The sequence below is a fragment of the Chionomys nivalis genome, chromosome 7 (assembly GCF_950005125.1).
Source record: "Chionomys nivalis chromosome 7, mChiNiv1.1, whole genome shotgun sequence".
NCBI lineage: Eukaryota > Metazoa > Chordata > Mammalia > Rodentia > Cricetidae > Chionomys > Chionomys nivalis.
Genome location: NC_080092.1, coordinates 96,009,354 through 96,023,971, shown reverse-complemented (window position 1 = coordinate 96,023,971; position 14,618 = coordinate 96,009,354). Strand labels below are relative to the sequence as shown.

At 47.0% G+C, this 14,618-nt stretch overlaps 1 protein-coding gene across 1 annotated transcript in view; it reads left to right on the top strand.

Moving 5' to 3' along the window:
- Positions 1 to 306: 306 nt before the first annotated feature.
- The window catches only part of Grb2 (growth factor receptor bound protein 2), a 65,224-nt gene continuing 50,912 nt past the window's right edge, over positions 307 to 14,618 (top strand). Inside the window, exons 1-2 of the mRNA XM_057776664.1 lie at positions 307 to 499; positions 7,620 to 7,824. Coding sequence (XP_057632647.1) covers positions 7,747 to 7,824 — 78 coding nt within the window. The 5' untranslated portion in view covers positions 307 to 499; positions 7,620 to 7,746. The remainder of the gene's footprint in view (positions 500 to 7,619; positions 7,825 to 14,618) is intronic.

Below are 14,618 nucleotides of genomic sequence, written 5' to 3'. Positions count from 1 at the left end.
TTTTGGCCTTGGTTTGGTAGAACGGGAAAGGAACGTGATCTGAGCGTTGAAAGGGCAGACCTATATAATTCACCAGCTCCGGCACCCAGAGGGTTACAGTGACCCAGGGGCGGAGCCCAGTCCGTGCCACCTGCTGCGGGGTGGGGTGGCGCATGCGCGCAGGCACCCGCTGGGCTACCTGCCGGGCCGAGCCAAGGAGGAGCGCCTGCGCTCTGGACCTTTTCCGCCGGGGGGAAGTCTCGCGGGGGCGGGGCGCGGCGGGGCGGGGCCGCGTGGGGAAGTTCTCGCGGGACCCTGTCTAGGAGCGGAAGCCAGGCTGCTGCTGCTGCTTCAGCGATCGGGCGGCGGCGGCGGCGGCGGCGAGAGCGAGCGAGGCTGAGGCGGAGACGGTGGCCGGGGCAGCGGGAGCCGCAATCGGGGAGCAGCAGCGGGGTTGGCGGCCGCGGGCGGCAGCGCAGGGCGGGCCGGGCTGGACAACGGAGCGGACGGCTGCGCCTCGGTGAGTGCAAGGGAGCGGGCGGGAGGAGAGCGGGAGCTCCGTCGTCCCGGGGCTCGCCGCGGCGGGCTGCCCGGGCCCGATCTGCTGGGCTTGCCGGAGCGGCCGCTGGCGGGCCGGGGATGGCTCGGACCCGAGCTCAGTTGCTGCGCTGCCGTCTCTTCGTTTCCCCTTTTGGGGCGCTTCCTTCCTGGTGCCGGTCTTCCTCCCGCTTAGGGCAGAGACCCGGCTGATCGGGGAGGTCTCGTGCCGCGGCCGTCCGCCTTGGCGCAGAGGGAGCCCGGAGCCGCCGAGAGGCGCAGGGTGCTGTTCTGAGTCAGGCTGACTGAGCCCGGGAGGCGGGGGATTCGGTGCGGGCTCGCTAACGTGGTGATTGATGCTCCTTTGACCTGCAAAGCAACCACGTCACCATCGTTTGGCATCTTGCGGCCGAATTGTGTGCGGGGATCCACCGTGTGCTTGAATGGTTGTTACCCGGACCCGTCGACGGGTCTTTGTCAGAGCTGGGCGCGTCTTTTTTAGAGCTACTTGAAAAAATACTTGTTGGGGAAAAAGCAGGAGCAGCAGCTGATGGGAACGCTAGGAGGAAGGATTTCAGCGAGAGCCCCGCTGGTTCATGTCCGTTTGCAGCGCTCCGTTTGAGCTAGTTTGTTTAGAAAGTGATTTTTTTTAGGCTGTCTTCAAGTGCTATAGCAGTGCAGTTTGCAGAGGAGCCGAAGCGCACTTAAGGTCCATCTTCTGGTTCCGTTGACACTCAGAAGAGGCTAGAGAAATAGGCTTTATTCTGACTTCCGCACTCTCTTTCACTTTGTTCTCCAGTTTTTGCCTTCTTCGTCTCCTTTCCACTCCATTTGTAACGTTAGTCATTGGCCCCTCCACCCCCTTTTTAAAAATAATCTACTTCCCCTTCTTGCTGTTCCTCCGCTATAATTTTCGAAGTTTCTGCCCGTTTTCGCACTGTTAATTTTCTCCGTCGTTCCAAGATTCCTTTTTCTTTTCCTCGTTTTCATTCCTCACTTTTAAACGTCCACGGTATTCTTCAGCCAGCCATCAGGGCTGCTAGGGCGTCATGGGGGGGGTGGCGCTTAAGTTTTCCCCTGGGAACTCGGAGACGCAAAGGACTGTGAATTCATTCCTAAGTAGTCCATAGTGCCATCAGGTCACAAGTGGATTTTGCCTGTTTGCTCGTCGCATTTGTATTTTAGTGTTTTCTTACAGATCATGCTTTTGTGTCTAGTGTCTAGTATTTTCCTCCTTTCTCCCTTTGCATCTTTTCACTGTTAGTAAGGAAGATTGAGACAGCTTGGGGGCTAAAAGACTCATCTTTGGGATTTTAGTATGGCTGGCAATCGTCAAATGAAAATCACCTGTGGAATTTATGAATTAAGATAGTTTGAAAAATCTAAGGGAACAACTTCAGAAATTTGTAAATTAAAGCCTACCCCTTCTAACTACTGATTTAGTCCTTCGTAGGCTTTTCAAAATGATTTATTTTATGTGGGTGAGTGTATTTTGCCTACATATATATATATATATATATATATATATATATATATATGCTTGTTGTCCTCAGAGGCTAATAGAGGACCCTAGAACTGGAGTTACAGAGGGTTGTGAACTGCCATGTGGGTGCTGGGGATTGAACCCAGGTCCTCTGGAAGAGCAGTTAGTGTTCTTAGCAGCCTGAGCTGTTAGGTCTTTAGCCTATCTCTCTAGCTCAGTTGTTGGGTTTTAAGTGGTGGCTTATTGGATCCCTGAGGTCTCTTCAGTGATTCCCGTTAGGTCACGAGCAGCAGCTCTTGTTCTGTAGCGTTATGGAGCCTTGGGACAGGTGGCTGCAGGACAGGGCCGCCGTACTCTTGGACAGAAGTTAGAACCTACTGAGGAGCTCTACCCTCTGGCCAGTGATGATTGAGATGTGTTGTTTTGTGTTTGTCAAAGCCGGTTTTCCCCAGAGTTGTGCCAAGTTAAATACGTATCATTTGTATTTTGTTCAGACATGGTGCATTTTCTGGAATGCAAATTTCAAAATTTGCTTAAGACTCCAGTCAGATCTTAGCAGTGATTCTTAAAATTTGTATGAATAAACATTACCTGACAATAAATTCACTAGAAACAATTCTTTATCCAAGTAATTTTTTGGGACAAGGTCTTGATTTTATATTACATACATATGTATGTGTATGTATGTATGTAGTCCAGCTTGACCTCAAACATTTATTTATTTATTTATTTATTTGTTTATTTGTTTATTTGTTTGGGTTTTTCGAGACAGGGTTTCTCTGTGGTTTTGGAGCCTGTCCTGGAACTAGCTCTTGTAGACCAGGCTGGTCTCGAACTCACAGAGATCCGCCTGCCTCTGCCTCCCAAGTGCTGGGATTAAAGGCATGCGCCACCACCGCCCGGCACCTTTATTTATTTTGAGGCAGGGATTTTGTAGGCCTGGCTGCTCTGGCCCTCTCTGTGCAGCCCAGGCTGGCCTCAAACTCACAGAGATACTCCTGCCTCTGCTTCCCAATTGCTGGGATTAAAGGTATGCGCCAGTGTGTATAGCCCCCACTTCAAACAGAATCATCCTGCTTCAGCCTTAGCCCAGTGCTAGAGTTTTAGGCTTATGCTACTGTACTTGGTAGGGGTATCTTTTTAAAATTAGGTTATGGCAGAACTCAACAGTGTTGTGTAATGTAAATGTTGCCTCTGAGATTGAATCATTTGAAAGATTCCATCCTACAGGGAAGCTCTTTTAGTAGGAAGGCAGACAACTCAAAATAGCTGCAGAAGTCCCTGAAACTGAAGAGATTCACTAGGCCTCTCCCTGCCAGAGTAGCAATGAAATCTGAGTCCCTTTTGGACTAAGAGAAATCATGTTGCAAAGAAGACTCTTTAGACTAGACCAGCTGCTTGGAAGAAGCAGAAACCAGTGGAGCTGCCGGAAGGTCAGACCCTCTCTAACCTGTTGAGCTGCCTGCAGGCTATGCAGTGCGCTCCAGGCTCCCAGCTTTGTCACCCAGGCTGGAATGGGATATGGTGGTGCAGCTGTCTTTGAGTCATGTCTGCTCCTTTGAGTAACCCCTCACCCATATTCCTGTAACTCACTCCAGTAAAACTCATTGGTTCACCAAGTTGCACTTCGGTGACTTCCATACTTTGGTCCCTATCTGGGGCGAGTAGATTTGTATGCTGTGTCTTCTCCAGGAAAAGTTTGTCAAGCTGGCCCCACAATAAATTAGTCCCCAAATGGGCTGATTTAAAATAGATAACCTTTGTAAGTTTACATACAAATACCTGAATTAAAAGAATAAATTCCCCATTAGGAGGACCTCATGCAGGAATCAATAAAACTCAGAAATACATGTCAAGAAACATGTAGCAAAAGGACATGCACTTTAAGTGGGTCAGGATTTGAGACATCTGCAGCAGGACTGAACAGCAAAGAAAGTACAAGGTCAGGCTGGGTCATGGTGGCACACACCTTTAGTCCCAGCACTGGGACGCAGAGGCAGGCAGATCTCTGTGAGTTTGAGGCCAGTCTGATCTAGGAGTGAGTTCCAGGACAAGTCAAGGCTACACAGAGAAACCCTGTCTCAAAAAACAAAAAGTACAAGGTCAGGCTAGGGCTGAGGCTTGGTCCATAGTGTATTTGCCAAGCATACAGGAGTCCAGATTGGATCCCTGTACTACACTAACAGGGTGTGGTGGTGCATGCCTTTAATCCCAGCACTTGGTAGGTGAAAACAGATCAGTTTAGGTCATCCTCTGCTACACAGAGTTGGAAGCCAGCCTGGGCTACAAGAGGTGCTGTCTCTAGACACAAATGGTGAGATAGTTCTCAGGCTCTGCTTTCCTGCAGCTGCATTCAAGGCGTCTGCACTAGGTTCCTGAGTAGAGTGAGCCTTTTTAGCACTCTGGTTCAGACCTGTAATCCTCGCACCTGAGAGGCTAAGGCAGGGGGACAACCCTGAGTTCAGGACTAGCACAAGCCATAGTAAGACTTTATCTTAAAAAACAAAACACAAATTAACACTTGTAAAAGCTGAAACTATTCAAATAATCACTTAACAGAACATCAAACCAGAAGCAATTGAGATGGCTCAGCAGGTAAGTGCTTGCTACCAAGCCTGCTGACCTGAGTTCTGTCCCTGGAACCTACTTGGTGGAAGGAGAGAACCAACTCCCACACGGACATACAAACACACGGATAGATAAATGTGAGAAAATCAAATCAATACTTTATGTCTGTGGCAAATAAAATTAGCATTTGACTTAGAAAACCTGAAGAGATTAGATTAGGTTATCCATAACCAAGGAATCCCAACCTTCCATTAAAGATAGCAACAACACCATACACTGTGCTATACACAACACTATTAAAGGAAAGAAACCTAAAGACAAACACGGGTACCCAATTTACATGTGCGCACATGTGCATGCACACACACTGCCTGGTGATTGAGCCGGAGTTCAATCAAGTGTGCTAAGCACATGCTTTCCCACTGTGCTGTCTCTCTAGCTCCTCCAGAGCTGACACTGCTCTTCTCAAGAAATGAAGTGGCAGGGCGCATTAGCATTCCTAATGAGAGCGACTCTAAGCGGTTAGCACACATCTCGGGAGCCCATCACATGCAGTAAAGTCGAAAATACAGTTGTAATTGTTGAAGTGATAGGGGAATTGTATCTGAAAATGCAGCCTAAAGGATTTGATAAAATTCTATTCTCTTTCTCTAAATTCTCTCTCTCTCTCTCTGTGGCACTAGGCCAGCCAGCATAGCTTACTGTTGAGTCTTCATGGTCTGGAGAGGCAGGAGAAATGCCATTCATTCAAGTAATGATCCTATCAGTTATACCTATAATACCAAGCAAGCCTTTTAAACGAGATGCAGTTTTCTGACCAGAAAATGGGATAATAGCTACCTTCTAAGATAGACTGAGCAGTCGGGGGGGGGGGCATCTTGAATAGAGCCTGACAAGTCACTGGAAGTTAAACAACAAAACAAAACATAAATGCAGATCAAAGCAATGAGTTGGTGTCAGGGCTGGAAAGATAGCTAAAAGGTAAAGCATTTATTCCTCTTCTGGGAACCTGTTTTTGAATCTCAGTACTCACACACGGGGCAGCTCTCAAACTACCTTTAATTTCAGCTCCAGGAGATCCAACACCCTTTTCTGGTCTCCTTGGGCACCAGCCATGCATGGGTACACAGATGTACCTGCAGTCAAAACACATACACATACTTAAAAATTGTAGATATAGTTTAATCTATCAAAAATAATTACAGAGACTATATTGAGAATTTAAGGATACTGGGGCTAACCTTTGATTTTTAATACTTTTATATTTGCTCAGACTTTTTCTTCCTTTTCTTCTTCTGAGAGTCAGCACCACATAGACACACAAAGGTATGGCCGTGAAGAACAAGCAGCAGTGTGCTTTGCTAGGGTGGTGGCCTTCAGACTTGGCTGAGGACGTCCCTTGGGAGATCTCTCCCCTGGTAGCACTCACATCTCAAACCGGTCTGCTGCGTAGCCCATTTGCTGCCGAATGCTTGATTAATGCTCCAAATGTTAACTTTAGAACAAAAGAGTAATAATCACTCGTGCCCCTCAAAGTGAGCTGCTGGGTGGTAACTAGCCAAGAAAGGTGCCACTGTCAACAATCCTCTCCCTTCTGCCAGGGCTCTTGTTTGTGTTTGTTTAGTTTGTATGCGAACTGTGACTGCAAACCGGAGTAGGATTTCATTCTCCCTTAAGTATGCGGAGATCAAGATGACGCCCTGATCATGGCCACACCGTCCGTCCCAGGTCGCTGTCAGTGGATGCACTGTGGGGAAGTTCTGACCTAGGACTTCACATGGAGAAATCGTCCACCGACAGAAGGCTGCTCACTCACTGCAGGGCTCTCCTGACGGAGGAAAGCAGAGTAGGAACTGGATGAGACTGGGGTTGGACCATCTGGTACCAGCCTGTACTTAACCTGTCCCCAGAGAAGACATTTCAGGTGGGGAATGTGCGTCTCTGCACTCTGGGAACCATTCAGGCGGATCACCTCAAATTCTTGGCCAGACTGGTGTATATATGGGTGTCAGGCCAGCCATAACTCTGGTGTGAAACCCTTCCTCCCCCTGCCCCAGATATAACTTGATGGCTCAGATTTGCTGAAAGGGGTACTTGTTTGTTTTTCGAGACAGGGTCTCTGTAGCTTTGTAGCCTGTCCTGGAACTCGCTCTGTAGACCAAGCTGGCTTCGAACTCACAGAGATCCCCCTGCCTCTGCCTCCCCAGTGCTGGGATTAAAGATTTGCGCTGCCACCGCCCGGAGAAAGGGATTACTTTTAAGTATAAATTAGAACTTCAACTCTGCTCTTGTGCTGTTTAGAAGTAAAGTAGAGCTCCAGAGCTACAAAGAAACCCCCTGTCTGGAAAAACAAACAAAACAAAAGTAAAGTAGAGGCTCTTCCTGAATGTTAAACCTGGATCGCCTATTTCAGGGACTAGAGTCTGGGGTATCTTGTGCAAGAGCAGATTCCTTGAGTCCTCTGGTGACCAAATGACAGGCCGGCGTGGACGATGCTAGTGCTCCTAGTATCGCTGTTGGTGGGTAAGAAGTATTCTAGGCTCGCTCTCTCGCCTCCTTTTGAGAACAGGTCAAGGTTTAGTTTCAGTAGAGTAGAGCCTCTTAATACCCAAGTCCTGCTTGGCTCTGACGGAGAATGGGAGCGTCCTGGTTCTCAGGACACCAGCGGGTGGCGCGGAAAGGGAGGGGGGCCCGTGTAAGCACCTCCGGAGCCTTGCTTTGCCAGGCCTGCCTTGGGTGCGGGAGTTGTGTGGAGGGGTGTTAGGGGAAAGGCTGAGACTGACGCCGGCTCGGAGCTTACACCCTGCGGGAAGGAAGAGGAAGTGTATTCTGGAATAGCTTGAGCAGCTGCCGCTATTGGCCGCTGGGCCTGTCAATCGCCTGGGGCTGAGGCTGAAAAGAGGAAGAAGGAGAGCTGTTGCCTGGAAGGGAGGAGGAGGGGGCTGAGCCCAGCGGAGCCAGGGGGCGTGGGGGCTGGGAGTGCAGGCCAATTGGCAGGGCGGGGCTGCCTTCGATCTGGCCACTTCTCTTAATCATCGTTCTTCTGATTCAGGGTGGCATTGTGTGTCCCAGTGTGCAAGAATAGCCCCAGAATCGGAAAGGCTGAACCCAGAGCTCTTCAGCAGGGAAGATTCCCTTCCCCCCTGCTTCAGGCTGCTGAGCACTGAGCGGCGCTCAGAATGGAAGCCATCGCCAAATATGACTTCAAAGCTACTGCTGACGATGAGCTGAGCTTCAAAAGGGGGGACATCCTTAAGGTGAGTGCTGATGTGGTTGCCTCTTGTGCTTGGCTGCCTTCCCTCACCCTGGTAACACACAAAGACGCTGTGCTTTCTCTTTCCTCAGTGAACACTTTAACATCCGTCACCAGGTTTAATTGGATAGCTTGCCGTAGTAGATGCCGAGAGATTACTAAATGTGGCATAGGAGAGTGGTGTGGTATGTGCTCCTTAACTGCCTTTGTGTGATGTCTGTCTGTCTGTTTATTGACACAGGCAAAGTTGGAAGGGATCATGAGTGATGGCTTTACCTTGTGAAGTTGTATTTTAAAAAAACCCACAAGGAATGTTTTTAAATCCTGAACGTGAATAATTTATGTAAAAGCATTCCTCTAGTCTTGCTGTGCATAGCCAGAAGATTCTGCCTCTTGTCATGGGGCCCTAGATTAGAAGCTGCTTAAGGAGAGGGTGAGTGTATGCCCAAACTCACTGAAGAGTTCATTGCCTTTCATTTCTGAGAAAAAACTAATGGAGTTCCACATAACAGTGTTTAACTTGCCCTTATACACGTTAGATTTTGGCTTTCTTTAGAGGAACTTGAGCAATTACTGAGAATTAAAGTCTAATTGCGTAAAAGATGGATACAGATTAGAAGTGAGCCTCTTCGTGGTTTGGAGCTTATTGGGCCGTGCAGTGACACGGGCATTGGCTCCCCACCTAGCCACACGGTGATGTACGCAGTTGGCTGGAGCAGCTCACCCTTTTGGTTATTGCTTTTCTTTACAGGGCGAGTGTTGTCTAAGAGTGCGTGGACTCCAAGTGGGGAAACTAAAGCTTAATATTTTGAGTGCTGCCTGTGTCTCAAGTTTTGATATTCTTTCCTCAGAGCCCTAGTCTAGATTTTTGTGGCTTCCCTGCTTTTTTTTTCCCTACCCAAGTGCTACTCTTTGATTTTTCTAGAGGAAGAAAGTGAAAATGTGATTTATGGGAAGAACTATAAAGACTCATTATGTGAACCTATGGATAGTGATCAAGTCTGCCCTTAGCGCTCAAAGTGAGGGAATGTTACTATGGGAAAACTTTTCCTGAGGAAATGCACAGATAGGGAGCCCATGACAGACCAAAGTCCGGCTCCGGGAGCCAGGAGGTTTTATTGGAGTTACTTACAGGAATATGGGTGAGGGGTTACTTACAGGAGCAGACGTGACTCAAAGACAGCTGTACCACCAGGTCCCACTCCAGCCTGTCACAGTTCACACAGCTGGAAAACCTGGAGCACCCTGGACAGCCTGCAGGCGGACACTGCTCTAAACCTCTTGCAGGCAGCTGGTCTGGTCTCAGAGTCTACAGCCCCTCTCCTCTGAGCCTTTTCTTGTTCCATGGCTACTGAGAAGGAGACACTCAGTTTTTTTTTTTTTTTTTTTTGGTTTTTCGAGACAGGGTTTCTCTGTGGTTTTGGTGCCTGTCCTGGAACTAGCTCTTGTAGACCAGGCTGGTCTCGAACTCACAGAGATCCGCCTGCCTCTGCCTCCCGATTAAAGGCGTGCGCCACCATCGCCCGGCTGAGACACTCAGTTTTTATTGCTTACTCTGGCAGGGAGGGGCCTAGTGAATCTGGTCAGTTTCAGGGACTTCCTGCAGCTATTTTGAATTGCTTATTTCCCTTTTTAAAGATCTTACCTGTAGGATGGAATGTTTCAATCTCATAGGAAACTGTTACACATTTTCCACATCAAGGAGCGGGCTCTGAAACGGTTACACTGACCAGGGAGAGAGGCTAAATGTCAGTTGACCTGCATGTGCGTAAGGCGGTGCTGAAAGTCTGCTCCAGAAGTTAGCCCCTTGGTTGTGACACAAAGCTGTTTGAGAGATGGACAGAATCAGCCCTGGCTTCAGAGCCCATTGCTGGTTTCTTAGAGTGCTAGGACTCAGAGAGGGAAGTCCTGCTACTGAATGACTCTGCCATTGCTACAGAGGTCATCTGCTCCGTGCTTACTGTGTACAGGAGATAATCACTTGTGCTGTCTCAGTGAGGCTGTTACTCAGACACTCAACGTTTGCAGCCTGTACAAAACCCTTAAGAACCAGGGGTTTTGTTTATTTGGTTTGGCTTTTTGGAGACAGAGTTCTTATTTATTTTTTTTTTTTAGGCCAGGCTTGCTTAGAATTCACTATGTAGCCCAAGATTATAGGTGAGCTCCACCATGCCTGACACATTTTGTTGTGTTGTGCTGTGTTGTAATGCATAGGGTTCCCATTAGACCTCCCCTGGTAACTTGGACTTTCAGGGCTGGCGGTTCATAGTCTTCTTGTCAGTGCACCCCCATTGCCTGTTAATACCACATCTACAAATGAAAACAAAACCAGGGACCCTGAACACCACCACCCCCTGGTGCTGTTTCTTGAGTTTGCCCTGCACCTAGACCATAAATGTTTGACACATTGTTCATGTCCTCCAGGGAATTTTTATGATGAGGAAGGTGAATCAGAATGTTCCCATTTACTTTCGCATTCTGTTTGGGAGAGAAAGCCATACACTTAGTTCTTTCCAATTCGGTAGATAACTGGGATATGAGGTCATGATGCCGTTATTGCTTTTGAACGGTGGCCATTAGCTGTTTGTTAGTAATCTTGTGGCTCCACTCCAGAGAGCAAGAGCAAGTGCAGCGAGTGTGAGTGTGTGACACAGTGACTGCCCTTTGTCTCAGCTCTGACACCGCTTCACGAGGAGGAGGGGCGCTCTGGGTGAAGAACTGTTGGTAAAACAAGCAGTTTTCTTCCTTTCTTCGGGAGTAAGCCCACGTCATCACTCACTTTGATATCATTTGATAGCTCTGGGCTCAAAGGGCTGGAGTGGTGTGGGACACTTAAACTTTAATTGAAATAGGGAGATATTTGTTGTTCCTTTGCTTTTCCTCTTTGTTTTTTGTTTTGTTTTGGGGTTTTTTTTTGTTTTTTTTTTTGGTTGGTTTGTTTCTTTGCTTGTTCTGTTTTGAGATGATACATGTGTTGCCTGTGCTGGTGTTGTTACTTGTCCTTCTCTACTGAAGCTTGTGTTTTGCCTGGAGAGCCAGGGGTACTTAGGAAAGAGAAGACTTTCCCTGCAAGGTCCAGGCCTTTGCATGGTTGAAATGCACTTAAGTTCCTCATTGCGGTAGAGAAAGGGACCGGGTTTGTAGCTCAGAGGTACAGCACTTGCTAGGCATGTGAAAAAAATCCTTCGTATTTTTTTTTTTTTTAGCCATAAAACATTTATTGAGGGAGAAGAGAGAGAGAGACAGAGAAGAGATTAAAGAGAGAGAGAGAGACAGAGACACGTGTGCATGCCAAGGAAACAGAAAAGAAAAAAAGCATCCTTTGTATTTTTAGCCTTGGTCCTATAAAGCTGCCATGTAGGGATGGCTTTTTTTTTTTTTTTTTTTTTTTTTTTGGTTTTTTGAGACAGGGTTTCTCTGTAGCTTTGGAGCCTGTCCTGGAACTCCCTTTGTAGACCAGGCTGGCCTCGAACTCACAGAGATCCGCCTGCCTCTGCCTCCCGAGTGCTGGGATTAAAGGCGTGCGCCACCACCGCCCGGCTTTTTTTTTTTTTTTTTTTTTTTTTTTTTTTTGAGACAGGGTTTCTCTGTAGCTTTTTTTTTTTTTTTTTTTTTAAAAAAAACCGTTTATTTAACTTTATGTGCATTGGCATCAGATCTCCTGGAACGAGAGTTACAGACTGATGTGAGCTGCCATATGGGTGCTGGGAATTGAACCTGGGTCCTCTAGAAGAGCAACCAATGCTCTCAACCACTGGGCTCTCTTTCCAGCCCCTGTCTGTAGCTTTTTGAGCTAGTCCTGGAACTCGCTCTGTAGATCAGGCTGGCCTCGAACTCAGCCATTCGCCTGTCTCTGCCTCCTGAGTGCTGAGATTAAAGGCCGGCAGTAGCATGTCTTGACTGTACTTCAGGCACTGCTGCACAGGGATCCTGGGGCCATTTCAAGCCCACAGACCTGTGTGAATTCCATTGAGGTTGCTTGCTTCCTTCTTCAGTTCTGGAGGGGACCAGCATTCCAGTCATTGAGGTGTCCGTGACTCACTGCTTTTACTGTCCTCCTGAACTGCTTGAGAAGAAGGTCTTGGGTTCACTTTCTGCCCTTTGAGCGTCTGCCCATCTCTGCCACTTAGCTTACTTCAGTGTCTTATTTACTGAGCAACACCAGACTCATTGCCTTGGGTGTTGGGGACTAGGCATAAGCTACACTTTCTGTTTTCAGCAACTCTGAAAGAAAAATACATTACTGAACTAGGTGGCCCAAGGCTTAGCTCCAGGGTTTTGGAAGACAAAAGGCCCCTTAACTTAGATTCTTATCTTTACCCTTACTTATTTGGGGGAAACAGGCACGGGTGCCAAACCTCCTCTCCTTCCGCAGTGTGGGTCCTGTGGGTGGTCGGCCTCAGGTCAACAAGCTTGGTGACAAGTGCATTTTACTCCTTGACTCCTCACACAGCCCAGCTTGGGCTTTTATTAGGGGAGGTGTAGAGTCCCAAGCCTGGAATGTTCCAGTCTTTGTTGTGTGATCTAAGTACCTGTATGATGTTGGCTCTTAGGAGGAAGAGGATACGATACTAAAGGAAAAATCACGGGCTTTCTACCTGGCATCTAATGGTGTCTGTATCTCCCGTGAGTGCAGTAAGACTGCCCGCTGGTGAGCACAGCCCGGTCTGCTTGGTTGCTTTTATCACAGCTGCAGGCCTATATATATTTCAGTGTATAAGGCTCACTTCAGATATTTGAATATAACATGGAAAGAAATAAAAAATAGGGCTGCTTTAAAATCTAGTGTTGGTATACTGAGAGATGCATTTGTGATTACCTATGGGTAATGTTGACTAAACTAGGGTGTTGTATCTTAAGTACTTTTTTCTATTCTAGGAAAAAAAAAACCTACTTTTTTGTATGTCTTTTTAAAAATGATTATGCAATATTATGGAAAGCTTCACATGTATAATGTGTTTTGAGCATATTTTCCAGCATTATTTTGTTCTCTGCTCCCTGGACAATTTCATTTCTTCTGTCATCACTGTAGATCTATGTATGTCTGTGATTTTAGTGTATCTAAATTACAGGATCACAAATGAGAGAAAACATAATATTTGTCTTTCTGAGAGTGACTTAATTCCCTTAATAGAATTATCCGCAGTTGCCCCATTTTCCTGCAAATGATATAACTTCTTTTTTGTTTGGTTTTGGTTTGTTTGAGATAGGGTTTCTCTGTGTAGCCCTGGCTGTCCTGGCACTTGCTCTGTAGACCAAGCTGGCCTCGAACTTAGAGATCTGCCTGCCTCTACCTCCCGAGTGCTGGGATTAAAGTTGTGTGCAACCGCCTGGCTGTTAGTTTTTAATTTATCATTGTCTTTATGTGCTTTTTTGTGTTTGTATGATGGGTGTATGAGTGTTGCAGTGTGCGTGTTTATGATGTGTGTGTTTGTATGATGTGTATATAAGTGTGCTGTGGTGTGCCCGAGGAGGCCAGAAAACAACTTTGAAGTTAGTTGTCTCCTTCCTCAGGATTTTTTTTTAATTCTGTTAGTCATGTTTGGGGTACATTGTGAACATGTCACAGCACGCATGTTTAAATCAGAAGGCAGTTTGTTACTTTTGGTTTGCTCCTTCCATCATGTGAATCCTGGGGATTGAACTCGGGTCATCAAGCTTGGTGGCAAGAGCCTTTACCTGCTGGGCCATCTCATTGGCTTTGTCTTCAGATTTTAAAGGAATACCCATACTGATTTTCCTAGTGGCTGGAGTATTTTACATTCCCATCAGAAGTGTATATAGGATTCCCTTTTGTTCAAATCCTCAGCGTTTATTTATAATCTTTCTTTTTTAGATTTTTAAATTTATTTATTTATTTATTTATTTATTTATTTATTTATTTATTTTTTTGGTTTTTCGAGACAGGGTTTTTCTGTAGCTTTTGGAGCCTGTCCTGGAACTAGCTCTTGTAGACCAGGCTGGCCTCGAACTCACAGAGATCCGCCTGCCTCTGCCTCCCAAGTGCTGGGATTAAAGGCGTGCGCCACCACCGCCCGGCTTTAAATTTATTTTTATTTGCTATATATGAGTGTTTTTACCTAGGTGTATCTCTCTCTTTTTTTTCGAGACATGGTTTCTCTGTAGCTTTGGTGCCTGTCCTGGAACTAGCTCTTGTAGACCAGACTGGCCTCGAACTCACAGAGATCCACCTGCCTCTGCTTCCTGAGTGCTGGGATTAAAGGCATGCGCCCGGCTCTAGGTGTATCTCTTTAAACCACGTGTGTACAGTGCTTGAGGAGGCCAGACAGGGCCACTATTCTGACTGAGGTCAGGTAGAATCTCTGTAGTTGTTTGGTTGATTGGCTGGTTTTGGTGCACAAGGTTTCTCTGTGTAGCCTTGACTGTTCTGGAACTCTGTAGACCAGACTGGCCTCGAACTCACAGAGGTCCTCCTGCCTCTGCCTCCCGAGTGCTGGATTAAAGTCAGGTCCCTCTGCCACCGAGCTTCAACTTAGTTTTTAGGATAACAGTTTGTGATTTGAGTTCTCTCAAGGCAAGTAGATTTATAGTTACTTTGTCAGCTGAATACAGAGTTTCCAAATCGGTGCTGAGAATGAACTTTCAGTTCCTTTGCATCTTGAGGAGCCGGGATACAGACCCACTTCCTTCTTCTGGGGAAGACATGACTGAGGATATGCAGTGTTACCTTGGGGACTTCACACTCTGCCTCTCTGACAGTAGGGTGACGTTACTGTTGAGCAGACACCATTTGTGGAACTCGGGCTGAATGTCTTGACCTTAACAACTTTTCCAGTG